This window comes from Ovis aries, chromosome 22 (assembly GCF_016772045.2).
Source record: "Ovis aries strain OAR_USU_Benz2616 breed Rambouillet chromosome 22, ARS-UI_Ramb_v3.0, whole genome shotgun sequence".
Classification (NCBI taxonomy): Eukaryota; Metazoa; Chordata; class Mammalia; order Artiodactyla; family Bovidae; genus Ovis; species Ovis aries.
The window spans coordinates 22,854,848-22,882,539 of NC_056075.1; the positions used below are offsets into that span (position 1 = coordinate 22,854,848).

At 49.4% G+C, this 27,692-nt stretch overlaps 3 protein-coding genes across 11 annotated transcripts in view; 2 read left to right on the forward strand and 1 right to left on the reverse strand.

Annotated features, from left to right (window-relative positions):
• MFSD13A (major facilitator superfamily domain containing 13A) overlaps positions 1–17,108 on the forward strand; it is a 28,621-nt gene extending 11,513 nt beyond the window's left edge. For 4 of the 6 annotated variants that reach the window (XM_042238851.1, XM_042238850.2, XM_027960274.3 and 1 more), the window contains exons 6-9: positions 770–866; positions 1,426–1,597; positions 1,686–1,879; positions 3,062–3,862. In XM_042238851.1, the coding sequence (XP_042094785.1) occupies positions 770–866; positions 1,426–1,597; positions 1,686–1,879; positions 3,062–3,324 (726 nt within the window). In that variant the 3' untranslated portion in view covers positions 3,325–3,862. Of the gene's footprint in view, positions 1–769; positions 867–1,425; positions 1,598–1,685; positions 1,880–3,061; positions 3,863–14,136 lie in introns of those variants that run through there. The other 2 variants (XM_042238853.2, XM_042238852.2) reach the window with 2 other exon arrangements.
• On the reverse strand, positions 6,024–22,470 carry ACTR1A (actin related protein 1A). The gene is made up of 11 exons (XM_004020147.5): positions 22,357–22,470; positions 14,558–14,622; positions 13,632–13,707; positions 12,824–12,949; positions 11,903–12,027; positions 10,364–10,580; positions 9,597–9,689; positions 8,874–9,048; positions 8,717–8,778; positions 8,025–8,065; positions 6,024–7,843 (listed from the first exon to the last, which is right to left on the reverse strand). Exons 1-11 carry the CDS (start codon positions 22,402–22,404, stop codon positions 7,741–7,743), a joined length of 1,131 nt encoding a protein of 376 aa, XP_004020196.1. The 5' UTR covers positions 22,405–22,470; the 3' UTR covers positions 6,024–7,740.
• Positions 22,471–25,494: 3,024 nt separating this feature from the next.
• Positions 25,495–27,692, forward strand: part of SUFU (SUFU negative regulator of hedgehog signaling) — a 110,021-nt gene continuing 107,823 nt past the window's right edge. For all 4 annotated transcript variants that reach the window (XM_015103389.3, XM_004020324.5, XM_015103390.3 and 1 more), the window contains exon 1: positions 25,495–25,864. In XM_015103389.3, the coding sequence (XP_014958875.2) occupies positions 25,683–25,864 (182 nt within the window). In that variant the 5' untranslated portion in view covers positions 25,495–25,682. The remainder of the gene's footprint in view (positions 25,865–27,692) is intronic.

A 27,692-nucleotide genomic window follows, 5' to 3' on the forward strand; every position in this document is an offset into this window, starting at 1 on the left:
AACCACACCCCTGCATTGGAAGTAGATAGTCTTAATCACTGGAACACCAGGGAAGTCCCTGAGGACTCTGTAACACCACAGGCCAGACCTAGAATACATTAGTATATAAGCCAGCGAAATTTAGAAACACATTGTTTTTATGTCATTAAGCTTGTTTTAGCATTGATAAGTTTTACAAGAGAAACCTTTCAGTTGTTTTAATGGTGATGTTATCATTCCTTCTAACTTTTATAGATAAGCATAGGAATTTGGTTTTAGGTTTTGTTCTGGTATGTTCCTGCTGAAGGACACGGAACTAGAGGCCGCTCTGGCTCCTGCTGCTGCCCTCCCAGCCCCCACCCCCCGCCCCTCCGCCTCCCGCCTGTTGGTTTTCCCTCTGTTCCTGGCTCCCCTTCACCCCTCCTCCCCAGCGCCTCCCCAGCCTCCTTAGTGTCCCTGTTGGTTGTTCCTGGCTCCCCTTCACCCCGCCTCCCAGCCTCCTTAGTGTCCCTGTTGGTTGTTCCTGGCTCCCCTTCACCCCGCCTCCCAGCCTCCTTAGTGTCCCTATTGGTTGTTCCTGGCTCCCCTTCACCCACCTCCCAGCCTCCTTAGTGTCCCTATTGGTTGTTCCTGGCTCCCCTTCACCCGCCTCCCAGCCTCCTTAGTGTCCCTATTGGTTGTTCCTGGCTCCCCTTCACCCGCCTCCCAGCCTCCTTAGTGTCCCTGTTGGTTGTTCCTGGCTCCCCTTCACCCCGCCTCCCAGCCTCCTTAGTGTCCCTGTTGGTTGCAGGTCTTTCACTGCCACTTCAACAGCAACTTCTTTCCCCTCTTCCTGGAGCATCTGTTGTCAGAACACATCTCCCTCTCCACGGGCTCCTTCCTGTTGGGTGAGTGGGTACCTGGTGCTGGCTGGAAGGACAGAGGCTTGCACCCCAGAACCCCTAGACTGACTGCAGATACAGTCACCTCCCAGCTGGGGCCCAGGTGGCAGAGGGCAGAATCTGCACTGGGGTTGCACCTCCAGCCCCCAGCCCCACCCCCACTCTGTTTTCCAGAGGAAGGGAGGCAGCTTCTGCGAGTTTGAGTGGGTAGGGCTGCCCTCATGGTGGTCCTCTTGGTAGTCATGCCACCTAGCGGTAATGTGGCGCAGTAGCTTGTTCACAAGGGACGACTGCTCTCCTGACAGGCCTGGGAACGAGTGCTTCTTCCCTGTGTGGCCTTGGGTGTTTTATTTCATCTCTTTGGATCTCCATTTATCTGTAAAGTAGGGATAGTACTTACCTTAAAAGGTTGCGAGGACTAAATAAAAGGATGTGGAAACTCAGCACAGCGCCTGGACCGAGTTAGTGCTGAATCAGTGCAAACTTTGATTTCTGATGGTTAAAATGTGGGCAGTTGTGGAGGCTGTGGCAGTGCCCCTTGACAAGGCCACGCTCCCTTCCCCAGGCATCTCCTACGTCGCTCCCCACCTCAACAACCTCTACTTCCTGCCCCTGTGCCGGCGCTGGGGTGTCTACGCCGTGGTGCGGGGGCTCTTCCTGCTCAAGCTGGGCCTGAGCCTGCTTATGCTGTTGGCTGGCCCCGACCACCCCGGTCTGCTCTGCCTCTTCATTGCCAGGTAGGCCCTGCCCCTCCCTCGCCCCCACACCTGTTTCCCCCCACCCTCACATCCCCCTTCATTCTTATCCGTTCTCTCTCGCTGGCAGCAACCGTGTTTTCACTGAGGGCACCTGTAAGCTGTTGACCTTGGTGGTCACGGACCTGGTGGATGAGGACTTGGTGCTGAATCACCGCAAGCAGGCAGCCTCAGCGCTTCTCTTTGGCATGGTGGCCCTGGTGACCAAGCCAGGCCAGACTTTCGCTCCGCTGCTGGGCACCTGGCTGCTCTGCTTCTACACAGGTGAGGGCCCAGGGGCTGGCATGGTGCTTGAGGCTCCAGGGGCATACCTGGTGTACCTGCTGATGAACCTGGGACCTGGGTCGAGTGAAGCAGAGAGAATGACAACCAGCCGTGACAGAGGCTGGGCCTGGGCTGCCCCTGACTGTCATCTCTCCTCTGCCTGCCCCTCTGTTGGCAGAGGAGCTGGGTTCCATCTTTCAGTAGTTCACTCATTCATTCAGCAAATATGTATGGGATACTTTCTCTGCTAGGTGCTGTTCTAGGTGCCTCTAGGGAGAGAGAGAACAAAATAAGACAGATAAGGTCTTTGCTGTCACGGAGCTTATATTCTATGTTGGGGTGGGGGTGGGGTCGGCACTAAACAGCTAAACAGGAGAAGAGCAGGCAGTGATAAGTGCACTGCTAGAAGTATCACTGTGGCTAAGAAGCTGCTCTGTGTGGCCTGGAAAGACCCTGCGGAGATGGCACCCAGGATGTGAACTGAATGGTGAGGATTGTCTAGAAAGATCTCAGCAAATCACAGGCAGAAAAGAAAGTACAGGAGCCCAGGTTACCAGGAATGGTTTGGATTGGCATTTCCTCCTCTGGAGGATCTTCCTGACCCAGGGATTGAACCCCAGTCTCTTGTATCTCCTGCACTGGCAGATGAGCTCTTTACCACTGCACCACCGGGGAAGCCCAGGAGTGGTTTGGAGATGAGGCTGAAAAAGTGAAGAGGGGCTCTGTAGGTCAGGGCAGGGTTTGGATGTTATTCTCAGTGCAGCTCCTGGGAAGGTTTTAAGTAGGGCAATGGCCTAGTCTGATTTACATTTTTTAAAGTTTGCTCTATCTGCTGTTTGGAGAGTGGACTGTAGGGAGGCTGTGGCAAAAACAATGGAGGCTTGGGGCAGGTGGTGCTGGGGGCGGAAAAGAAGTGTTTGGTTTGGGCTGTGTTTTGGAGTTGGGGGAGGTGAAGGATTGGCTCTTGGGGAATGGTGAAGCTAATTGAGGACTCTAGGAAGACATTGGTTATTGGGGGGATAGTGGTGCCATTCCGCAAGAAGGAAGAACCGGGGAGAAGCAAGTTTGGGTGCGGAATTGAGAGTTGGGGTTTGGACATGTCCATGTGACATCTGAGATGAGGCACTGTGGACTCTGGAGGCCAGGGCTGACCTGTTCTTTCTGCGGGCTCTCTTGTCCTAGGTCATGATCTCTTCCAGCGGCACCCCCCGTCCCCTGTGGGGAGTGCTCAGCCCTGGCCGGAGCCCCCGGCTCCGCCCCCGGCACAGGCCCCCGCGCTCCGCCAGGGCTGCTTCCACCTGCTGGTGCTGGTGCCCATCGCCTGCGCTCTGCTGCAGCTGTTCACTTGGTCCCAGTTCACGCTGCACGGGAGGCGCCTGCACATGGTCAAAGCCCAGCGCCAGAGCCTGTCACGGGCCCAGACCCTGGACATTAAGATGGTGTGAGGGGAGTGCAAAGCCACCCCGATGAGGACACTACCTATAGCCCTGGGGCCGCCAGCCCTGTGTCCTGCTCTTCCGCCTCCCTGGGGTCCTGCCTGGAGGACAGATGGCAGAGTGGGAGCACTTGGGGCTGAGCTGGAGTGTCACTGGGGTCTAAGTTCCTGCATGACTGTCTGGCCCAGCTTGGGCAAAGGCTGGGCCATGTGTGTGCTCAGGGACCTGCTTCCTCCTCTAGAGCAGAAGAAGAGGACCGAGAAGGGTGGGGCCCGCCCTGTGGTCATATGGGGTTGCTATGGGTATGGAGGCCATTACTCCTACCTGGCTGGGGCTGGCGCCCTGTGTGGGCTCCAAAACCACTTTTGCCTGGTCAGGACTGGGAGTCCTACCTGCCCCTTCCAGTGATTTCTCTCAGAATTCTCTGCTTCAGCCGCACCTGGAGTAGCATGCCCCAGCTGCTGCAGGGCGCCCCTGAACCCCAAATGACCTCTCAGTGAGGTTCATCTCATCACAAACTGATTAAAGCCAGTCATTTCTATTTCCATTCCTGGAGTCTTTGCTGTGTATGGGAGCAGTGGGCTGGAGAACAGGATTCCTTAATAAGAGCAGCCTGAGAACGTTTTCAAAGATGAGTAGGGTAGGGCGGAGGGGGACGCTGCATCAGGTTCACTGAGGTAGTGGGGAGAGCCTGCAGACCGGTAGCCTCATGGGCCCCTGGGAGCCAAACAGCTTTCAGGCCTGTGGTCATAGCCCCAGTGTGTTTCCCATGTACCACTGCTGGAGGTGGGCAGGGAGTGGCCATGGCTAGGCTAGAGATCCTTAACCTTGGAGTTGCAGGATCTTCCAAAGATGACTTTTAAAAAATTGTTTCTTTACTGTGTGACTTGGACTAGAAACCTCGGCTTTAGGCCGGCGTTTCTTAGTCTGGGCTCTACAGACATTTGGGGCTGGGGAGTTCTTTATTGTGGATGGCCTCTGCCTGCTAGATGTCAGTAGCATCTCTCCCCAGTCATGATGACCAAACACCTCCTGCTGCTGCTGCTGCTAAGTTGCTTCAGTCGTGTGCTACCCGATAGACGGCAGCCCACCAGGCTCCGCTGTCCCTGGGATTCTCCAGGCAAGAACACTGGAGTGGGTTGCCATTTCCTTCTCCAATGCATGAAAGTGAAAAGTGAAAGTGAAGTCACTCAGTTGTGTCCAACTCTGTGCAACCCCATGGACTGCAGCCTACCAGGCTCCTCCATCCATGGGATTTTCCAGGCAAGAGTACTGGAGTGGGTTGCCATTGCCTTCTCCATCAAACACCTTCAGACATTGCCAAATGTGTCCTGAGAGGCAAACTGACCTTAATTGGGAACCACTGTCCTAGACCAATGGTTATTTGAAGGTCTGCATCACAGTTAAGAATGTAGTCTAGTGCTATATTGCCTGGGTTCAAATTCTAGCTAACAAAGGGCAGACTTGGGAGAAACTACATAATCTCTCTGTGGCTCTATTTTGTCATCTGTAAAGTGAGTAACAAATATACTTCCATTTTAGTTGTTGCGAGAATCAAATGGTTAACACTTGTAAAGTGCTAGCAATTCCCATCCCTAACGTGAAGAGGAACTAAAAAGCCTCTTGATGAAAGTGAAAGAGGAGTGAAAAAGTTGGCTTAAAGCTCAACATTCAGAAAACGAAGATCATGGCATCCAGTCCCATCACTTCATGGGAAATAGATGGGGAAACAGTGGAAACAGTGTCAGACTTTATTTTGGGGGGCTCCAAAATCACTGCAGATGGTGATTGCAGCCATGAAATTAAAAGATGCTTACTCCTTGGAAGAAAAGTTATGACCAACCTGGATAGCATATTCCAAAGCAGAGACATTACTTTGCTGACTAAGGTCCGTCTAGTCAAGGCTATGGTTTTTCCAGTGGTCATTTATGGATGTGAGAGTTGGACTGTGAAGGCTGAGCGCTGAAGAATTGATGCTTTTGAACTGCGGTGTTGGAGAAGACTCTTGAGTCTCTTGGACTGCAAGGAGATCCAACCAGTCCATTCTGAAGGAGATCAGCCCTGGGATTTCTTTGGAAGGAATGATGCTAAAGCTGAAACTCCAGTACTTTGGCCACCTCATGAGAAGAGTTGACTCATTGGAAAAGACTGATGCTGGGAGGGATTGGGGTCAGGAGGAGAAGAGGACGACAGAGGATGAGATGGCTGGATGGCATCACTGACTTGATGGATGTGAGTCTAAGTGTACTCCGGGAGTTGATGATGGACAGGGAGGCCTGGTGTGATGCGATTCATGGGGTTGCAAAGAGTCGGACACGACTGAGTAACTGAAATGAACTGAACTGCTCTGCTCAAGTATACAGGTTTAAAATGGAGAAGTGATTAATCAGAATATCTGAGCATAGACCCTGGGAACTGCATTTTAATAAGCTCCTGACTTCAGAGATGTGAAGAGCTGGCGTCATTGTGGGTGGAGTCTCATCCATGGGCTTGGGCATGTGTACAGGGCATGGACTCTCAGTTCCTGGCCTGGTCTCTGGGCTTGTCAACAGCATCTTTGCATGCACCCGACAGGCTGGGACTTGGCTGAAGGTCTGGCCAAGTCTGGCGGGCGCAACATGCCCTCTAGAGGACAGACTAGGCCCAGTCTCAGGGCCCAGAGCTCCTCCCTCCTCCCACCCTGCACTGACTACAGACAGAGGCCCAGCTGATGTGTCTATTAGAACGAGTTTATTTAAGTACACTGGGCCCCACCAGGCAACATGGTTTGTGCGAGGCTGTGCAGGGGACAGGCTTGGGCTAAGAGGAGGGAGGTGAGCTGGTTAAGCACACTGCAGTCCGCGGGTCGCCACATCGCTTTCACACACACCTGCTGCTGCGGCCCACACCTGGCAGGGCCTTTGGTCATTGGACGGCATGGGGTCGAGAATACTGCCTGGAATCTGGGGTCGGGCAAGTGTTGGTGTCATGGGTGAGGGTGCCAGTGAATATCTGCTAGCCCCAGCTTTGCACCTTCTGGGCTGAAGAGCCTTTGGACCCCTGCCAGGCCAGCCCAGTCCAGGGTAGGCGCCTGGCCCCACTGGACGAGAGGAAGTGAGCCTGAGCCCATCAGTTCCTGGCAGCCTGGTCTGGCCCCTCCTTCCGTGACCAAACAAGTCCAAATACAAGAATGGCACAAGTCAGCCAGCAGGGGCTGCCTGGCCTCTACAAGCTAGTCCCCTGGGGTCAGCTAGCACGGGAAAAGGCAGCTTGGTTAACTGTGGCTCTTTCTCCAGTCCTAAGGAGGCGGCATCCCCAACACCCCTCCTTTGCCAGGAGCCTCTGCCAAATGGTGATTCTGCCTCCTATTTCAGAAAAATCCAACCAGCAACCAGCCTGTTGATTCCAGGGCAGTGAGCAAGTAGAAGAGGGAGAAAGAGAGAGGCTGGAGTGACTTTGAATGTAGCCTCTGATCCCATATGGTCCTGAGGCCTGTGGATACTGTCAGTTCATGTTGGCAGGGAGTGGCAGGGAGTGGCAGGGCCCTGAACGCTATGCTAAGCTTAGGCGCTGTAAACATTAGTGTGAACAGGGTGACTGGTGGGCGGGGCAGTGAGCTCCCTCTCTCCAGTCCCCTAACTGAACAAATACTTCAATAAATAAAACTGAAAATGGCACTGCCCATGGATGGATGGAAAGCAAGTTAACAGGACCTGAGGCCAACAGGCTCCTGAAACTCTCCCGAGATCCCCAGATGGGGTTGGGGGTTGGAGCAGTAAGCCTGCCACTGATCAGATGTAGCACTCCATGCCCTCCTCAAATGCCCAGTGTGGTCCTGGTCCCCAGGTGAAGTTGAGGGCATCCTGCCCGCTCCTGACAGGGAAGTCTCAAAAACAGCTCCTGGAGTGCTTCTCCAGCTTTCTAAACCTGAACTGCAACAAGACCAGACAAGAACTCAACCCTGGACTCAGGCCTCAGTCCACGATCAAGAGGCATTGAGAGCAGAATGATGAACAAGGGGAGGCTGCAGGGCACCCTGGGTAGAGGGGGTGGGGCTGGCCCAGCCTAGGATGGGCAGCAGCAAGTGTCCCCGGGGTTGGTTTACCTCCCTCTCTGTCTCCCTGTGGTAGTAAACATAGTCCCACACAGCCAGACAAAGGCCCGGCTGACAGAACAGGGCCCTCTGCCAGCACTCTTCCCTGTCAGGGGCCAGTTAGTGGTCAACCCCAGGTCTCAGGCCATCGCCATTATGGGTAGTTCATCGTCCTTTCCAGGCCCTGAAATCCTGGGATCCCTGGGCCACACGGCACTCGCATATGTGCACACATTCATACCCACACACACACATTCATACACACAGGCAGTTCCTCGCAAACACTCCGACTCAAGAAAGCGAGTTTTAAAGTGGAGTTAACTTCAGAGAGAGGTGAAGACGATGTCCCAATATTAGAAGGTTTTCCTGTGGATGGACCGGGCACCATCTTCCTCGTATTCCTTCTTAGAGACCCACATCTTCTTAAAGGTGTCCAGGGAGGCGAGGATGGAGCCCCTGGCATGGAGGGAATCCAAAGGAATCATGTCAGAGACAGGGAGTGGGTATCTGTGGAGCCAGCCAATCCCCCTGGGGTCAAACCAGAACAGGCTTTTCTTCAAAGGCCTGGGGTGGTGAGGCGTAATCAATGCCTCTGCAGTAAGAGTGTTCCACTCTTACTCCCAGAGGAGCTACTCACCCAATCCATGTGGAATACAGTCTCTCCTGCGGTGCAGATATCTGCCGGGGCGGGTAGAAAGAGGAATCTGAGATGGCCGTCCTCCCCTCTCCCTTCCCCATCCAATACTCATCTCGGCCCCAGTGAGAGTCAGTGGATACATTTCACACAACAACCTTTAAATTCTGTCCCTGTGGCCTCTCTGGGGGGTACCATGGTCAGCCTGACACTCATCTGGAGAAACAGGCTTCTGGCAACCCAAAGTACCTATGGCTCCCAGGGAAGCAGGGGCTATCTGAAGGCAAGATCCAGCTCTGCTGGGAGCTGGTGGGGAGCAGATTGCATGGCAGGCACCACACTCCTCCACTTAGGATCCCTCCTTCCTCAGGCAGGCCAACTCCTCTCAGCAGTCACTGAGGTCCTGGACTGTGTCACGGGGGAGCAGCTGAAGTCAAGCTCCTGTCAGTGTTAGCTTTCCTGACAGACTGCATGTCTAGCATCCTGCCACTTCTGGGGATCAGAACTGCCCTGTTTGGTGAAGATCCATCATGAGGATGGGTCCCCCCGCTCTAGCAGGCCTCAGGGGCACAGTAGAAGCTGGGAGCCACCTGATGGTGCCTAGAAATCTTGGGCAGAGCAGGAGGGGAGGCTGCGCCACGCGGTGCTCCAGACCCTTGGCAGCCCAGTTCGCCCACCCCCTTGCATACTCCTACCCTGATCTTCACGTCTTTCGGAGCCAATTTCTTCACTTCACTCAATAGCCTGTCACCAAAACCTGAATAGGCAGGAAGGGAGAATCTCATGTCAGTCCCCTGGGTCCAGCAGGACGTGGCAGCTTCCTGGGGTAGGGCCCTGAGAGCAAAGCCCAACCTTTGAAGAGGGTGGAGCCACCCGAGAGGACAATGTTGGAGAACAGCGTGCGCCTCAGGTCCATGTCAGACTTCTGGATGGCAAACACCAGCACCTCATGGATGCCCTCGCTCTCCTCGCCGATCAGGTCCGGCCTGAACAGCAGCTCAGGTGCTCGGAATCGGGAAGGACCAATCTGCAGGGTGGGGGGCAAGCGTCTCAGGCTCAGGTCCCTCTGCCCAGGGCTTAATAACCAGGTGGCTCTGAAGGCCATACTCAGGGAAGACTTTGTATGTCAAGAGCCGCAACAAACAAAGACAGGGCTCCTGGGAACATAAAGGAAAAACCAGCGCTCCTGGGAAACTAGAGAGAGGAAGCTCTTGTGTTTAATCCTAGCTCTGACATTTTCTAGCCAAGAAACTTGATAGATTCATTCATTTGTGGAAATTTCCTCCTATCGGTGGAGGTCCAGGAGGCTGGAATTCACTCTATACTGTGCCTGAGTAGTTAAGGATAGCACTACACATCAGCCTTCTAATCCCACAGGAGAACACCTCCTCCCCTCCACATAGGAGAAGCAAGGTCCCTGCACCTCACCCTGCAGGAGACGCTGCAGCTCAACAGCTACACTGCTCCAGGCAGAGGGTGTAAAAGGACTGGTGCACCTGACCCCTGCCTCCCCACGGGGAGTTCTCTTTGGGCTCAGTGCTTTGGGGACCCGAGGGGAGAGGCCCCGCCACCTACCTCAATGGTGCTGCCATCGGGCAGGTAGTATTGCGCCTTCTCCGTCTCTAGTGTCTCATCCTTCTGGGGGTTTATGGACAGGTAGCAGGCTCTCTGGAGAACCAAGCACAAGTCAGGCTGGCTGGAAAGCTGGTGCCTCCCTGGTCAAAGTCCCCATCCATTGCAGTGACTGTCCTAAAGGTCATGAGTGCTGCATATCCTAAGTGCCACCCAGTGAAGCTGACCCAAACCTCCCCACCCCTTCTTAGGATATGTGTCCCCACCTGCTCCACCTTCCTGGGGGCCAAGCGTGGCAACTGGGCTTAATCTTAGTTCAGACTCAGGTGTCTTTTTCCTACTACTTGTATGGTTCTGGGCCCTGCCTACCCAGCTCAGAGGTCTCCCAGGAGCCGTAGATGATAGGAGGGTTCATTTTACTTTAAAAAAAAAAAAAAAAAAGCAGTCTGACTTCTTCAAGAGTATAAAAGAACATGTGTAATTTGTACATGATGTGTAAAAAACATAATGAACATGGGTGTGCTTATCACCCAGCTTAGGAAATATAGGCAGCTCCCTTTAGCCCACAAGATGGCAGCACTTTAGAAGGTCAATCCTTCATGGTGAGGGGACTGGCTGGAGATCACATGGCCTCCAGGAGGCCTGGTCAGGAAGGACAGAGACCCATCTCCAGGGCAGGAGTTTAGCCACTCTTCACTCCAGGTCACGGAGGTCCTGGCTGCTGTTCCCGTTCCCTCTCCCAGACCTGGGCCCATGGGGGCAGCACTCACTTCTTTTATGGCCTTGACAATCTCAAACTCAGAGGATGAGTGGAAATCATAGCCCTCCTTGCGCAGGTAGAGGCGAAGAAAGCGAGAGACGTCTCGGCCAGCGATGTCGATGCGCATGATGGAGTGGGGCATGGCAAAGCCCTCGTAAATGGGCACGGCATGGGTGACGCCATCCCCTGAATCCAGCACCACACCCGTGGTCCTGCCGGTGGCATAACTGAAGCAAAGGAGGCACACCATCACTCACCCCTGCCTCCTCACTCTGGGAAGACTCTCACTTCTTACTAGAGTTCAAGGTCAACTGAACTGCAGCTGGGGTCTGCCTTCTCCAGAAGCCTCCGACTGGACTGAGTATGAGGCAGCCTGAGCACTGAAGCAAGCAAGCCTGGAATGTCTGAAGGAAAGGAGCCAAGCTTCTCCATGCACCCCTTCTGCCACTCCTCCAGAAGAACAGGCCCTCCAGCTGCAGGAGACGGCCTGCCCTTCCACTGCTTCAGGGACCCAGCCTGAGGGACAGTTTTTACTCTCTAGACAAGAGGAAAAAACTCAGGGGTCAGGCAAGAAAAGTGAATGAATTAAAGAAAATAAGAATATTTTCACTTGCATAAAAAACTAGCTTTGGGGGACTTCCCTGGTGGAATGGCTAAGACTCTTCACTCCCAATGCAGGGGGCCCAGGTTCGATCCCTAATCAGAGAACTAAGATCCCACATGCTGTGCAATGCTGCCAAAATGTTAAAGAAGGAAAACCAACCAACCAACCAACTAGCTTTTGGCCCTCTAGGTCTGTCCTTAAGTTTTTCTCTTGGTAAGGACAAGGGTACAGACATAAATTTCTGTGATATGAGGGGGAAAAAAACCATAATGTTTCATAAACAGCACCTGACATTCAGCCTTCGTGTTGGATAACAGGCAATGGAGAAGGCTGTGGTGAAGTCAGGTTTCCAAACCCTATCTAAAATGGCAGCTGTGATTTTCTTTCAGCTCCTGCTGATTTTTGCTCTAGAGGAATGCAGGCCCGGCATTATCAGATCTTCCCTTTTTTTTTCAGAGAAGTCAGAAATTTTTATTTTGATAGGAAATGTCCCAATTTTTAAAGGTTGGCTCTCAATTTTTTAGCGGGATCAAACATGCCATCTGCAGGCTACCAATATATGGTCTTGGCAGCAGACCTAACCCTGGTGGGAGGCAGGGGGAGCAAGACAGGATGACGGGGGTATTTTCATCACGAGCCTATCACCAGCCTTGCACAGCGCCTGGCTCAAGTAGGCCCTGAAAAAAACACCTGAACTCACTGCAGGGGCCAGCAGGGAGAGCAGTTGCAGCACGTGGCCTTCCCAGAAGGCTCAGCGGAGAGCCTTTGGCACCAGACCAGCAGGGAGGGCTGAGATTGGGAGATGCTCCCTTTCCCACCATCCATTACCGTCCCTGGCAGGGGTGCTTAAGGAGCTCTGCACCAACCCACAGCAGAGCCAGCCTCGATTCTGCCAAAGGACTGCTTCCCTTCAGGGGCTAGGCTCGCCAGCCAGCTGTTACTCACAGGCTGAGCACAGCTTGCATGGAGATGAAAAGGGCTGGCACGTTGAAGGTCTCGAAGAAAACTTCAGCAGCTCGTTCCCGGTTTTTCCGTGGATTTAAAGGCGCCTCTGTCAGGAGCACAGGATGCTGGTGAAAGATGCCCGGATAGCCATCAGGGTGAGGACAGATTCCCAGCCCTCATTAGTACTGCGTGGCTGGCTGGAGAGCCCACACGAACTTTGTCAGCCTCTCTCTAAAAAGAGGGCTGGTGGGCTGGTCACTTACTGCCACCCAAGCCAGTTTCTCAACTTTCCAAATTCATACCCCCTTTAAAGTGTCATTCTGTCCTCACCTTCTACTACCCTCTTGTCCTCCAAGATTCTTACATAGGCCCTTGTACCTTCTGGATAGCTCCAGATGTCAAGATTTTGCTAAACTCTATATTTGGAATTACTATGATAAAAGTAATACTTTAAATTTTTTTTCCAAAATAGAAAATTAAATATCGTTATTGATTATACTATTAAAAAACAGAATACATCCCTCTCCTGGCAATTCTGATGAGCCTAGTCAGCACCTTCCTTTGTGTTTCTGAGTTGAGAGTTCCTTCCTTGGAAACTAGAGTATATATAGCTCCGGGGTCTGAAAGGCGTGGGTTGGAACCCAGCTCTACCACTCTTCACTGGGTGATCACGGAAACACCATCTGGCTTCTCTGAACCTCTGTTCCCTTGTTTGCAAAATGGAGATAATAATACTACCTGTGCCTCATAGGGATGCTGTGAAGATTAAAGACAAACATGTCTGAAAAGCACATGCCTGATGCCTAGAACATAAGACACAAACGCTCAAGGCAGTTATTGCTGTCATCTGCCTCATGCGTGGGGTAGGGCTTCTGGCTGCTCTGCATGGCCCACATGGCGCCCCCCACACAGGGCCCTCACCTCCTCTGAGAAAGTCTGCAGCTGGTCCTTAGAGTAGACGTACTGCCAGATGCGCTCCATGTCATTCCAGTCCTTGACGATGCCGTGCTCCATGGGGTAGCGGATGGAGAGCAGCCCTCGGTGCTCCTGGGGGCCGAGAGCAGTGCTTGCAGCCACAGCCAGCCTCTCAGCAGGACTGCCGGGTGGACCCCACAATCCGCACCCGTGGCTAAGGGTGGACCCACCCATCCTCCAAGTCCCTAAACTGTATGCTCTGAACTATGCTCAATGCCCAACCAGCTGGCAAAGCAGAGGGCTTCTGCCTTTCTGTGGGCCCCTGGGTGGCATCCTCCTCATTGTCTGGTCCCAGGACACAATCTCCTGGCATCTGCAACCAAGGTTGGCAACAAAGATTCTGCTGTTCTGCTTCTAGAAGTTGCCCGAGGGCTCTGCCAAACTGTGCTAATTAACTTATCCCCAGGGTACCCCAGCCAGGATCTCCCCTCAATCACTTTTGCCAAAAAATAACCAAGCCAGTCAATTTGATCTTTGGCAACATAGTGATAGAAGGAAGGCAAAAGCCCTTTTTTCTGGACTGGTCTCTGTTTCGCAAAATGGGGTTCCAGATATTTCCTTTCCAAAACCAGAGGCTGTTCCTGGGAGAAATAAACCAGTTAGGTTTATTCTCTTTAGAATGAGAGGGTGAAAGGGGAGATTTCAAGAGGAAATTGTTTCTTTTACTCATGTCCCTCTGTCGGATACTGCCTGCGTGGGGAACAGGGAAGGTCCCCTGCTGGGTTGAGGCTTCTTCAGTAGGACGTGGGATTACCTCGGCTTTGGGGCCTATGAAGATGTCACCTTCAAGGGCGCCTGCCATGACACGAACGTGCTTGGGTCTGCCCACACTGCAAAAGAGGGTGGGGAAGACTGTCACTCCTCACTTCATGACAGAACACAGGACAGATATACGAATGCATGTACTTGGATGGGAAGAAATATACTCTATTCTACTTGGCTGTCACTGAGGAATGCACTTCCCACAATTTCTATAATGAACTTTTTTTTTGTATTTATTCATTAGTATACTATTTCATATATTCATTATATTTATAAGTCATCAAATTCGGGAGGATTCAATATCCCTAGTTCTTCGCTTTCCCCGATATATGTACAGATCAAGAGACACAAGGAAACAAGAATTCATTTAGAATGATTAACTCAAAAAGTTTTTGTATCCTTAGCCTCCTGCCCAGGCCTTCTATGAAGGACAACTGTGATGTTGTAACTGAGAGATGGCCTTCCTCCTTTCTCCACTGCTTTGACCCCTTTCCCAGGTGTCTGTGCCCTTTTCCTGCCTGCAGCATCTCTGCCTTAGTAAGAAAGTGCTGAGAAAAAGACTCATTCTCCCTAGAATGGTAAGTATGGTTTAATGTCAAATTCCATTCTGTATGACAGGAGAATTTTAAGAAGATTCCATTATGAGACTGTCATCCAAAGCAGTAAGTCACCAATGATAACATTTTTGGCATCAGATTAAAACAAAAAAACAAAAAAAAACCTGCCTGTCAATTGTACCATGCAGGTAACAGTTTGCTTACTCCAAAAGCCAGCTCTTGTCCCTTGCTTGTTGTTGTTGTTTTGAATACCAAGACTGACCTAAATGAGAGATCCTTTCCCCCTAAAAGATGGAGGGCTGACATCATAACAAAACTGACAAGCCTTACAAGCTTCTGACTAAGCTACAGAATGACTTACTAGTTTGGGAAGCAGTATTTGGGGATCTGATCACCAGCAAAACCAGCTTTAATCACACCGGATCCCTGAGGAGAGAAAGAGAAGTCAGACTATCACAAAAACAAGAGGAGATTCATATCACACAGTATGTATAATATGGTCCCATCTTTGTTTAGAAAGAGAAAGGACCTTATATTTATGTGTAATATATCCACTCATATGAGGATTTGTACAGTGAATGCATGGCAAAGGGAGGGCACTGGGGCTGGGAATGGTGAGCGGAATTTCTACTGCACACTCTATTTGATTTTTATGTATTCTTCGTCTTTTCTACATTGAACATGTTTACTTTTGGAATTAAAAATAATATTAATAAAGGGAAGAAAAGGAAAAGGCTTGAGGACAGAAGAGGAAAGTACCTAGAAGCACAAAGCGGTCGAGTTTAGGAACACAACCGAGGTGGGAAGGGCACACAATTCTGCTAAACCATCAGGGAGTGCGTGTCTAAGCTACCTTCCCAGCTCAGACCTGAACTGTCCCTGCCCTCCAGGCCTCTATGACAGACACACCCTGAGAGCACTGCCATACTCGAAGCTAACTCCCATATGACGTGTGTCGTCCGGTTCTGACTGCAGGGGCAAGCTACAGGGATTTGCCGGGGGCTGCAGCAGTTGTTTTGCCTTTTCACTGTGCTTTGCTGTGCTCATTAGTCTCTTGAGAGTCAAGAGCAGAAGATCCCTTAAGCACTCTGAGAAGAATCTGCCATCTCCCACCATCATCTCTGGTACCACGTGGGCCCAGCCAAAGTAAACATTGATTCTGGACATCAGCACCATGCAGGACAGGTGTTGAGGCTTGATGCTGCCTGCAGATCACAGTGTTCTCTTCCTTCTTAACTCTTCTACCACTACACCAGGTACCCTTGTCCTTCCACCCCCAACACAGTTCCAGCTCCAGGTGCAGCAAGCCATTTCCTGCTGCCTGTTGACAACTTCTCCTGGGGTGGAGTGTAATGCTTCCAGAACACACAAGCTTTAAACACATCAGGAGATGCTAAATAGCCAAGGTTACCTTGGTACCAAAGGCTTCCCAGCAACACCCCTGGATCCATCTGTCTTTTTTATTCCTGCTTTTTTATAAGAGCAGGATGAGGGGGCAGGTGACTGATCCTAGCGAGGGAGAAGGGAGAAGGTAAGAAGTGGTTGAAGGACAGGGAAAGAGGTATTGGGGGAGAGCAGGGCAAGCCAGTTCTCTAAGACAGCAGGAACTTCTGCCAACAGAAAAAACAGGAGACAATGTGCAAACTCATCGGTCTGGGCAGAACGGCAAGGAGCCTGGAAAAGGTACAGCTGTAAACTGAGCTGAAAGACTGGGAAGGAGGGTGGACTATCCTACTGCAAACCCAAGGGCTTGGGGACAGTGGCGCAGCTAGTGAGAACATCGTACAAGAGAATTGGGGGAACTTGTTAGCTCGGGCTTCCGATAATTGCCCACTGCCTTCATCTGGGTGTGGTGATGCTAACAGACTAATTGGATCTCCTGGTAGGAGTTGAAAATGAGAAACAATGAAATCTGTGCTTCAGACTCTGGATTTTTTTTTTTTTTTCGAGACTGATACTTTTTTTTTTTTTTAATATTTATTTATTTGGCTGCACCAGGTCTTAGCTGTGGCATATGGAATCTTTTAGTTGTGGCATGCGGGATCTAGTTCCCCAACCAGGGATTTAACCCAGGCCCCTTGCCTTGGGAGTATGGAGTCTTAGCCGATGGACCACCAGGGATTCTCTGAGATATTTCTAAGAGATGATTTTCCTGGAGATTTGATTTTGAGTTTACTAACAAGAGAGCTAGAGTTTGAGTGACAAGGCAGATTAAAACATTAGGTTCTTTTCTTTCTCCCTGTCCTTCCCAGCAAGAATATAACAGGCCCAGTTCAAATATCATTGTCTTCCTCCTAAAGGATAATCTCCAGTTGGAATTTGTTATCCTCTTCCTATTACCTTCCCCAAATCACCATTACCTGTTCACTAGGTAGCATGAATTTCATTCTGCTTTCTATTCTAATTTATGGTTTACACTTTTGTCTCTTTTCAGTGCAAATTCCTTGAGGTCAGAGACTTTGTATATCAGTGGTATCTGACATTTGCAGGGTATTCGGCTAGATGCTGGCTAACTAAAATGAAAACCAAGCTCAAATGATTGGCAGATGAAGCCGAAAGTATGGAACCTGAATGAGCAGCTGGAATGCCCGAAGCCCCAGGCAGAGGTGGTACAGGGAAGGTGAAGACAGTCTTGGGAATGATACACAGGTAGAACCAGACCCAGCTTGTCCCTGCAGCCTCATGAGCTGGCTTGGCAGGCCAAGTGTCAGGTGAAAAATGGGGTGGGGACAAGGGAAATGGCTGAGTTGCCTCTATTCTGCTCAAGCCATACCAAGAGAGCATACAAAGGGGTCATGTCAATTTCTTTAATAGTATTTGTAACTAGGAACTGTATACTTGGCAAATGAGCTGCCACTCTTTGTTATTCACTCTGTCAAAACCAAGTAAATAAATGCCTTGTTTGAAACAAATGCCTACATTTGAAAAAGTAATCTCATTAAATATTTGATTTCTGGAACTCAAGTCTGCTGCCAGCCAACTCTGACCATTTTCCTTCTGGTACAGGCAAACAAATAGCAAATTCCTCAGCATGTTTCTCGTGGTACCTGCTGGCTATCGACCCTGTGGCTTGGGCAACTTTACCCTAAGCACTGATTATTCTTAACATGCTGGGAAGAAGGCTAGTTGTCTGCCATTTAATGCTGTGAGATGGAGCCTCAGATTCTAGGACACTGGTAGCCCATTCTGGCCCAAAGACATAGTTTGTTTAGTCCACAAAGTAGTTTTTAAAAAACAACTTTGAGATAAAATTCACATACCACACAATTTACCCATTTAAGGTGCACCATCTAATGGTTCTTAGTATTTTCACAGAGCTGAACAATTATCACTACAACCTAATTTTAGAACTTTTCATCATCCCCCCAAGAAACCCTGTACCCATTAGCAGCCACTCTCCATCCTTACTAACCCCCACCTAGGCAACCACTGACATACTTTCTGTCTTCACAGACCACAAACTACTTTTACATTAACTTCCAACAGTTAAAAATTAGAGATTGCAGGACTTCCCTGGTGGCCCAGTGGTTAAGACTCCATGGTTCCAACATAGGGGGCGAGGCGTCGATCCCTGGTCAGGGAACTAAGATCCCACATGCCACCTGGTGTGGCCAAAAAAAGAAAAAAAATTAAAAACCACTAGAGATTGCATATGAAATGAACACTTCTGATTTCCCTTGAAAAATGAGAAAATCTGGTAACACTGGGCCTGCATTCCTGCATGGGGATAACCTGCTGGAAACCTTGGTCAAACATGCTCCATGCACCTCTCAGATTTCTCACTTATTAAGACTACCTTCTCCTCATCCCCTTGCCCCTTCTCCGCCTTTTTAATGTATCTGGTTGGCCTCCCCAGTCATTGAGTTTGAGACCCCTATTTTGGACATTCTTTCCAGTTTGTGAAGCACATCCATGGCTCTCAAAATACACATAATTGAGTGTAATCTATAAGCCACCTTCTCTTCCCTCTCCACCAAACTAGGGAGGATTCTCACTGCAGTTGTACAACCAACAGGCTGAAAGTCATACCACAAGTAATGGTGTTAAATAAATACACTGACTTCATTTCCTCAGCTAATTCTAATGTCCCTTAAACTTAAGCGAATCAACAGATCTTAAGAGCTGATGACAAACTGTTAAAGAAGAGAGAGAAAATTAGTGAAATTTGACACTGACTAGAACTGTGGTGTTGGAGAAGACTCTTAAGAGTCCCTTGGACTGCAAGGAGATCCAACCAGTCCATTCTGAAGGAGATCAGCCCTGGGATTTCTTTGGAAGGAATGACGCTAAAGCTGAAACTCCAGTACTTTGGCCACCTCATGCGAAGAGTTGACTCATTGGAAAAGACTCTGATGCTGGGAGGGATTGGGAGCAGGAGGAGAAGGGGACGACAGAGGATGAGATGGCTGGATAGCATCACCGACTTGATGGACGTGAGTCTGAGTGAACTCCAGGAGATGGTGATGGACAGGGAGGCCTGGCGTGCTGCGATTCATGGGGTCGCAAAGAGTCGGACACGACTGAGCAACTGAACTGAAATGAACTGAACTGACACTGACTAGATATTTGATGATATTAAGGAATTACTGCTAATTTTATTAGCTTTGATAATAGTATACTGGTTATGTTTTTAAAAGTTTGTGAAAGAGGGAAGTGGGTGGGTATGTAGCTAAAAACATTGGTCAAGAGTTGATAACTATTACAGTTAGATGATGGATACATGGATGTTTGTTATACCATTTCCCCTCCTTTTGTTTACATTTGAAATTTTTTACATTAAGGAAGGGCTTCCCTGGTGGTTCAGCAGTTAAGAATCAGGATGCCAGTGCAGGAGCTGTGGGTTCAGTCCCTGAACTGGAAGATTCCCTGGAGAAGGGCATGGCAACCCACTCCAGTATTCTTGCCTGGAAAACCACATGGACAGAGGAGCCTGGCAGGCTACAGTCCATGGGGGTCACAAAGAGTCAGACATGAATTAGCAACTACACCACCACCACCACCAGAATAAGGAGAGCTAGCAAGTAAGATGATAGCAGCTAAGTAAAAATTCAAAACATAAATACTATATATACACACATTATAAAATACATGTGTCCATAAAATCAGAAAGAAAGGAGCACATTAATTTTACAGTGAGGTTTGCTTCCAGGGTTGTGTATGGACCAGAAAGGGTGGGATTATGGATGGGTACAAAGAGCCTTCGATTAGATCTGTAATGTTTTATGTCCTAAAAAAATCTGAAGCAAATTTGGCAAATGACAACATTTATTAAATCAAGGTGGAGGACACATGCTACATAGGTGCTCGTTATATACCTCTTTGAACTTTTCCGTGTGTTTAAAGAATCTCATTTTTCAAAAAGGGGGCCGAAGAAACATAATGACCCCCCAAAACAATAAAACTCTTAGCTTGAAAAACTTGTAGAGATCTGATATTATTCCTGCATGTAGGCCCACATATTATAGCCAGAAAAGACAATTTTAAGATTGACCATAATGTTGATTCATTTTATGGAAGTATTTAACCTCCCAAAGATCTGAGTTCAGAATATAGTATTCCTATTAAAGTGTTGTAGTCCTGGGAGTGGCCCTTCTCATTCTTGTACTACTATCTGTGATATGACTTTGGGAAGAACAACATGTTTAGTTTTTTAAAATACTCATCACTTTTTTTTGTTGTTGTCATCATTAAATCACGTGTGCACATATGCATACACACACCCTTCCATCTTCATTAAATTCTGATGAATTGGTTTGGTCCCAGAATTCTATGAAAGGGGTGGTCAACAATTGCGTTAAGACTAGGAAAGGCTGTGAACCGATAATGGGGCTGTTCTCTCTTTTCCTTGCTTTCTCTGTTCTTCTGTCTTTTAATTACACTCTACTTAGCCCAGAAATAAAACTGTGGCAGCATGGTAAACTATGGAGCTGTTAAATCTGCTAGAGACACGTTATCCTCATAATATAAAGCTGGCTCAAATATTTTAAATGATCTAGTGGGAAAATTACTTAAGTTTCTCCTACTTCACCTTTTGGTGAGATTGCTGGCATAATAAAGGAAATGTTTTCCCAGAGAAAAACAAGTCTATTCCTTAAGTATTCAAACTGAAAAGGTACCGCTGCTTTGATGCATTTCAAATACACTCTCAAGAATGAGAAAGAAGGAACTAAGAAGCATTTGCTTAAGTGACATAAAGAAAATGGTTGGAGATAACACTGCAGCCCAACAATTCTAGAAGCAAAAGGTCTGGTGGGATGGACAGACTGCTCTTTTTGCACTGCTGATGAAAACAGGAAATTGTTAATTTCTATTTTTTCTTTCTTTTTAAAACCAAGAAAAAGGCACATGAAGCATACACAAACTGGCTGAAGATAGAAATAGTAGTGTTCTCTGAAAATTAACATCAAGAATAAAGAGTCCTGCTCAACCTTATGCAGTAACTAGTCCTTCCTCCCATCCTTTTATTTAGGGACATTTTTGTTACTGTGAGAGATTTTCAGCCATTAATCCCCCCTACCCATAAAAATTAAAAATCCAGTGTGCACCTAGTGGTGCCAGGCCCTAGATACTGTCTGTGTGGAGGAAACTGGGGAACGAGAGACTAAGGAAAAATGAAGGACTACCAAGCATCTTTTCCCACCCGGATTCAATAGCCCAAGGAAGGAGATCCGAGACCCTCCCTGTCCTGCCCGCCGATCAGATCCTCCCCAAAATGAGGTGTCTCACTGAGCTCAACCTTTTTCCAGGAGAGAAGGAAAGAAAGCTAGCTAAAGAAGCACCTTTCCTTGGAAGAAGTGAGGAATTAAGAATTCAATCTCAAATTGAATCTTGGCTCTTCAATTCATAAGCCAGGTGGTTTGAATACTGTTATTTAACCTTTCACGTTTCATTTTTCTGGATATTTAGAGTCCTATCTACCTATCAGTGTTGAAGCTTGAATAAGATGATGCAAACTAAAGGACCTTGCAAGTGCCAACGGTCCCAAGGACTGAATCAAGAAACCGAATCTGAGTCAGCTTAGAGCGAATTGGCAGTTCTGCCTTAGTAGAGGGACTCAGAGGGGACTAGAAAGGTAGCAACCAATCTCCATTGGACTAAACCTTTGAATGGAAGACAGTCACTTTTTAAATAACTGCCTCCTTCCGCCAGAAATAAGAGCTATATTTAGATTCTTTCGATTTGTGACTATTGATACATTTGCGTAGGTACTATCAGGATGAATAACGGATAAAGCACAGGATTAAAGTGCGACCTTGGGCTCACTTTACATTTTTGCGCTTCAGTTTTCTCATTTGTAAAACGAGGATCAAAATTCCTGCCTTAACTATTCACGTTGTGAAGATCCAACTGGAATGTATGCGAACCCCTCCGTTGTAAGCGCTGGAGCGCCTGGCAAGTATTATATTTAGTAATTTTTACCCTCAGCAACTAGGCGTTTCAAAGAGGAAGGTACCTCCCTGCTTGCTTTGTCATTCTCCTTTCTTCTCGACCTTTATTAACGGTATAATTTATAATCACAGAAGTAACTGAAATCCTCAGGCCATTTCTGGCATCACACTCTCAGACCCCACCCAGATACACCGCCAAGCCGCCCTACCGGCTGGGACCGAAGGAAACTTAGCCCTGCTCCACCCGCCGCCCTAGCCCGTCTGCCCCCTCCACTGGGAGTCCCCGAAACCAATCACAACAGCCCTCGTGCACCGCACCGCCCTTTGAAAGAGGAAACACTATGGCGGCCCGGAAGAACGGCAAGGGAACGAGCCAATCATTGCAGAAGGCTGCCCCCATCCGGCAAGGCCCAGAGGCGGGGTCAGCGGTCAAGATGGACAGCCAGAGCAGCCAATAGAGTTATCGAAAACTGGGGAGGGGCGGGTGCCGGGGGCTCACAGAGCGGTTAAGGACCCTTGAGTCAAGGGCCCAAGGACCCTGCTAGGACTATAACCCTTCCCTTTATCCATCCCAAGGTTCTCCTTCTCATGGCTGCTGGCCAGCTGGTCGCCCTATCTGCGGACTTCGGTTCGAGGGAGGAGAGAGGCGGCGGCGGCTGAACCCGCCTGACAGGCCGGGCCAGTGACAAAGAACCGGCAGCCCAGACTGAAACACGGGAAGCGATCCCTTCGGGGAGGAGAGCATAAGCCCTGCTAGGGGGATGCAACTCACGTTGTCGATCACGACAGGCTGGTTGGCGATTACATCGTAGGACTCCATGGCAGAAGAACCTCTCCTTCCGAGGAAGGAACTGCCAGCCCGGTCCGCCGCTAACGCCACTGACACGCATGCGCAGTCTAGCCGCCGGCACTGGGCAGCCGGGGAGCGGCCCGACCTCACTTTCGAAGAACTACAATACCCAACATGCCTTGCACCTGAATTAGCGAGCCAGGCTGCTTTGGAACCCCGCCTAGTTTAAGGAACGGAGCGTCGCGTTTCGACGCACAGTACGCTGGGCTTTGTAGTTTCTGTAGGTAAATGGAAGGGTACGCCTATTGATGGTTGCAATCTCGCGTCTGGATCTGTAGACCCTTTGAAGGGATTCTCAGTCCAAGCTGAAGTATGTAGTCTTCAATATTGTCTGTAGTTCGGTTTGGATTGATTAGTAACTCGTGAATGTTTGGATTTTACAGGCTAGTCCTTCCACTTGCCACTACTTCCCCTGGACAATATGAGGTTGCAATGTTTTTATATGGGTCTATAAGGCATTAATAAACATCTACCACCTGTATGCAGGTCAGAAAGCAACTGTTAGAACTGGGCATGGAACAACAGACTGGTTCCAAATAGGAAAAGGAGTACGTCAAGGCTGTATATTGTCATGCTGCTTATTTAATTTATATGCTGAGTACATCATGAGAAACGCTGGGCTGGAAGAAACACAAGCTGGAATCAAGATTGCCGGGAGAAATATCAATAACCTCAGATATGCAGATGACACCACCCTTATTGCAGAAGGTGAAGAGGAACTAAAAGCCTCTTGATGAACGTAAAAGAGGAGAGTGAAAAAGTTGGCTTAAAGCTCAACATTCAGAAAACGAAGATCATGGCATCCAGTCCCATCACTTCATGGGAAATAGATGGGAAACAGTGGAAACAGTGTCAGACTTTATTTTGGGGGGCTCCCAAATCACTGCAGATGGTGATTGCAGCCATGAAATTAAAAGATGCTTCTTCCTTGGAAGGAAAGTTATGACCAACCTAGATAGTATATTCAAAAGCAGAGAGATTACTTTGCCAACAAAGGTCCATCTAGTCAAGGCTATGGTTTTTCCAGTGGTCATGTATGGATGTGAGAGTTGGACTGTGAAGAAAGCTGAGCGCCGAAGAATTGATGCTTTTGAACTGTGGTGTTGGAGAAGACTCTTGAGAGCCCCTTGGACTGCAAGGAGATCCAACCTGTCCATCCTAAAGGAGATCAGTCCTGGGTGTTCATTGTAGGACTGATTTTGAAGCTGAAGCTCCAATAATATTTTGGCCACCTGATGCTAAGGGCTGACTCATTTGAAAAGACCCTGATGCTGGGAGGGATTGAGGGCAGGAGACGGGGACAACAGAGGATGAGATCATTGGATGGCATCACCAACTCACTGGACATGGGTTTGGGTGGAATCCAGGGGTTGGTGATGGACAGGGAGGCCTGGCGTGCTGCGGTTCATGGGGTCATAAAGAGTGGGACACGACTGAGTGGCTGAACTGAACTGAACTCAACCACCTTCTTAGTCTAATAAAAGGAAATTTTAGTATACATACAGCTGAGGAACATATTCCTAGAACAAAGGAAAGTATATTGCATAAGGCTTGCTTTTTTTGAAAAAAAAAAAAAAAAGGTATATTTTTGTTCAGTTCAGTTCAGCTCAGTCGTGTCCGACTCTTTGCGACCCCATGGATTGCAGCACGCCAGGCTTCCCTGTCCATCAGCAACTCCTGGAGCTTACTCAAACTCATGTCCATTAAGTCAGTGATGCCTCCAAACATCTCATCCTTTGTCGTCCCCTTCTCCTCCCACCTTCAATCTTTCCCAGCATCAGGGTCTTTCCCAATGAGTCAGTTCTTCCCATCAGGTGGCCAAAGTACTGGAAATAATCAACAAAATATTTTTGGTTGATTTTCTCATGTTTTTCCTGGAAAGGTGTAAACCTGGCAACATACTAGTATTGGTCTGAAGACTGACATTTGGAACTACTGGTACAGATGATCTTTTGGTCATTAAAACATCCTTCATCTAATAGCTTCATAACTGTTGTCTCTCTCTGTCTCTCTTTAGTCGCTAAGTCATGTCTGACTCTTTGTGATCCCATGGATTTGTAGCCTGCTAGGATCCTCTGTCCATGGGGTTCTCCAGGCAAGAATACTCGAGTGGGTTGCCATTTTCTTCGCCATAGGATCTTCCCGACCCAGGGATCGAACCCAGGTCTCCTGCACTGCAGGCAGATTTTTACCGACTGAGCTGCGAGGGAAGCCCAGGAACTGCTCTAGTATATCTTTAATTTTCATGGGGAGCTAGAAATCCTAGGGACGGGGGAACCTGGTGGGCTGCCGTCTATGGGGTCGCACAGAGTCGGACACGACTGAAGCAACTTAGCAGCAGTGGCAGCAGCAGAAATGACACTGATGAATGAGAAAATGGAATTGAGAGATTATGTGTTACTGCTTTCTAAGGAGCCCAGTGCATTTTTCTCTAATAAATTATTTCCTCTTTTCCTTCATGTTGTGGGGATCTTTAGTTAATAGCCAGTAGTCAGGACTTTCCGCCAGTAGTCAGGACTTTCCGCCAGTAGTCAGGATTCTCTTCTATCCTTTTCTCTTGAAATTTCAAGATTATTGAGTGGAAGACATTACTATAAGTAAAGTTATTGCAGGCAGGAAAATAATTTCCAACCCGGTGCCTTAGAAACTAAAAAATCCCGTTTTTAATGCTACATGGACGAAGGAAGCAATCCATTGTAGCAATCCATTGTTACATTTATGTTTAAATCCTTCTGAAATAAATAAATTAAATAAATCCTTCTGAGCATCGTATTAGCATAACAGTGACATGCTTTTTGTCGGCGCACTTCCCAAAGCTTTCTTGGGTCCCTAGCACCTCAGAGGATGTCCCAATATCTCTATTTAATCCTGGGCTCCTCCTAACGCTAGGGGGAAGCGAAGAGCCTTGGAACACCCCCACAACTCTGGGAGAGAGAGGGAGGCGGGACCTATTGTCAAGTCACGCCTTCCCTACCTGTGACTGGCACAGACATTGGCCAATGGAACCGGAATAGGGCGCGCCGGCACCCCGCCCCCTGAGCGCCCCGCGGCCCCCGAGGCACCCTCTGGCCGTCTCCACCGCGGCGACGGCCTGGGCGGACAGTGCGCCTTGCGCAGGCGCGGAGCCTAGACCTCGCTGCAGCCCCCATCGCCTCCGGGAGTCGCACCCAAGGAGTTCGCCTGCTGGCGCGTCAGTGCTCTCCCCCTCGTCTGCCCTCCCCGGTCCCCCCAGCACCCTACGCGCCCCGATGGCGGAGTTGCGGCCTAGCGGCGCCCCCGGCCCCACCGCGCCCCCGGCCCCTGGCCCTACTGCCCCTCCGGCCTTCGCGTCGCTCTTCCCCCCAGGACTGCACGCCATCTACGGAGAGTGCCGCCGCCTGTACCCAGACCAGCCGAACCCGCTCCAGGTTACCGCTATCGTCAAGTACTGGTACGTCTTGGGCCGCGCGGAGACCGACAGGGGCGGGCTGAGAAGGGTTAAAGCGCCAGGAGCGAAGTAATTTGCCAGGGAATTGGAGGGGAAAGGAGAGTGGTTAAAGCACTTGGAAGAGGGCTTCCTGCTGTGAGGGAAGAAGTTAAGGCTCAAGTTAGGAATGGGGACAAAGGGGTTAACGAAGCCTGCGGGTAGCGAAGGGTTAGCAAGGGAGGGGAGGATGAAGGGTTAACTGGCATTAGAAGAATGGAGTGAATTGGGGGTGTTGGTAGAAGCTGAGGGGGCGACGGTCGGAGAGAGGGAACTGTAAACGTGGTGAAAGGAGGGGGCGCCTGGAGGGGGTCTAAGTGGGCGCGTGGAAGCCGAAGGGGGGCGGCTGAAGTGAGATGGGGGAGGCGAGGCGGGGCCTGAGGAGCATCTGAGAAGGCTTTGGAGCCGCGCGGCCGGAGGAGCTCCGAGCTCGGAGGGCACGGGACTGCACAGGGTAGGGGCGGGTGTGGGTCTGTGGGTTAGGATGTGAGCGTTGAGCTTGTGAGGGGATGAGGGGGAGGTCTCATTTTGATACCTTCCGGATGAGCTCAGACATTCATATCAGTGCAGTGCTTTTGCGTTTGAAGTTTGATGGAGCAGCTTCTCCCGATCAACTTTCTGCTTACTCTGCACAGTTCTCTTACTCCATGCAGAGCTTCCTCTGGCTCCGCGGCTGCTTTGGTCTAGGTCACTGGCTAGAACAGGGGCAGGCTGGGTCAGGGAGATCCATGGTTTGGCTCAGGATTGAAGGAGGCTGCTGTTAACGACGAAGATCCGGAACTTGGACACGGGAGGATCCTTCAGTGAGATATTAAGAGTAACTTTGTGGGCTGGAGCGCCCAGATGTAGGCAACAGTTCCTCAGGGGAGCTGAGAGTAATCCCTAAGTAACTCTGTTAAGATCAGACCTATGTACACATGGACTGCCCCTGGGGAAGGAATGGTCTTTTCTCGTTTCCCATTCTTTTTGTAACCTGTTTCTTCGTGCCACCTCTGTTATGGGGACTCTTCTTCATGGTCTTGCTGAACTAAAAGTTGACTAAGAAACTAGTTGAATCTGTACAAAACCACTTTCATGCAGGCACTGTATTAGATGAACTCCTTCATTGGCTCCTAAAAGACTGTTCAAGGCAGGCACTTGGGGTGTGACCAAAGGGGAGGTACCCCCGAAGGGGGAATGAGTAGAGTGGATGTCTTTACTGGTTACCTTCCTTTAGGGCTGAGTCTTTTCCCTCCCTGGCAACCACTTACTTCTTCTGGAGATTGCAGGAGCTGGGCTGCCTAGGGCGGAGGCCAGCTCCCTATGTCTGTGGGAGGCTGTGGAGAGGCTGACAGTGTGAAGGGCCTGGGGAGCAACCACCTGCTCCGTGGGGAGAGCGGCAGGAGCAGCCTGCCTCTGTCTGGTAGCCAGAAGGAGGTGTGGCCTGCAGCACAGTTTTCTCTGGCAGGCACGGTGTTCTTTGGTTGAGAGGAGTTTTTGAAGAGGTCTTCTGAGTAAAAAGCAGCTCTTGATAACTTAATCACTCATTTTAAACTTTTTATTTATTTTCATCTACAAATTATGGCAATTTTATTTCATTTTTATCATTTTTTTTACCATTTACTTCTTTTTCTTGACTTATTGCTATCTGGTATAATTTCCTTTCAGTACATAAACTTTTTATTTTAAATTGGTATATAGCCGATTAACAATGTTTGTGATAGTGTCAGGTGAATGGTGAAGGGACTCAGCCTTACATACACATATAGCCATTCTCCTCCGAATTCCTCTCCTCTCCAGACTGCCACATAACATT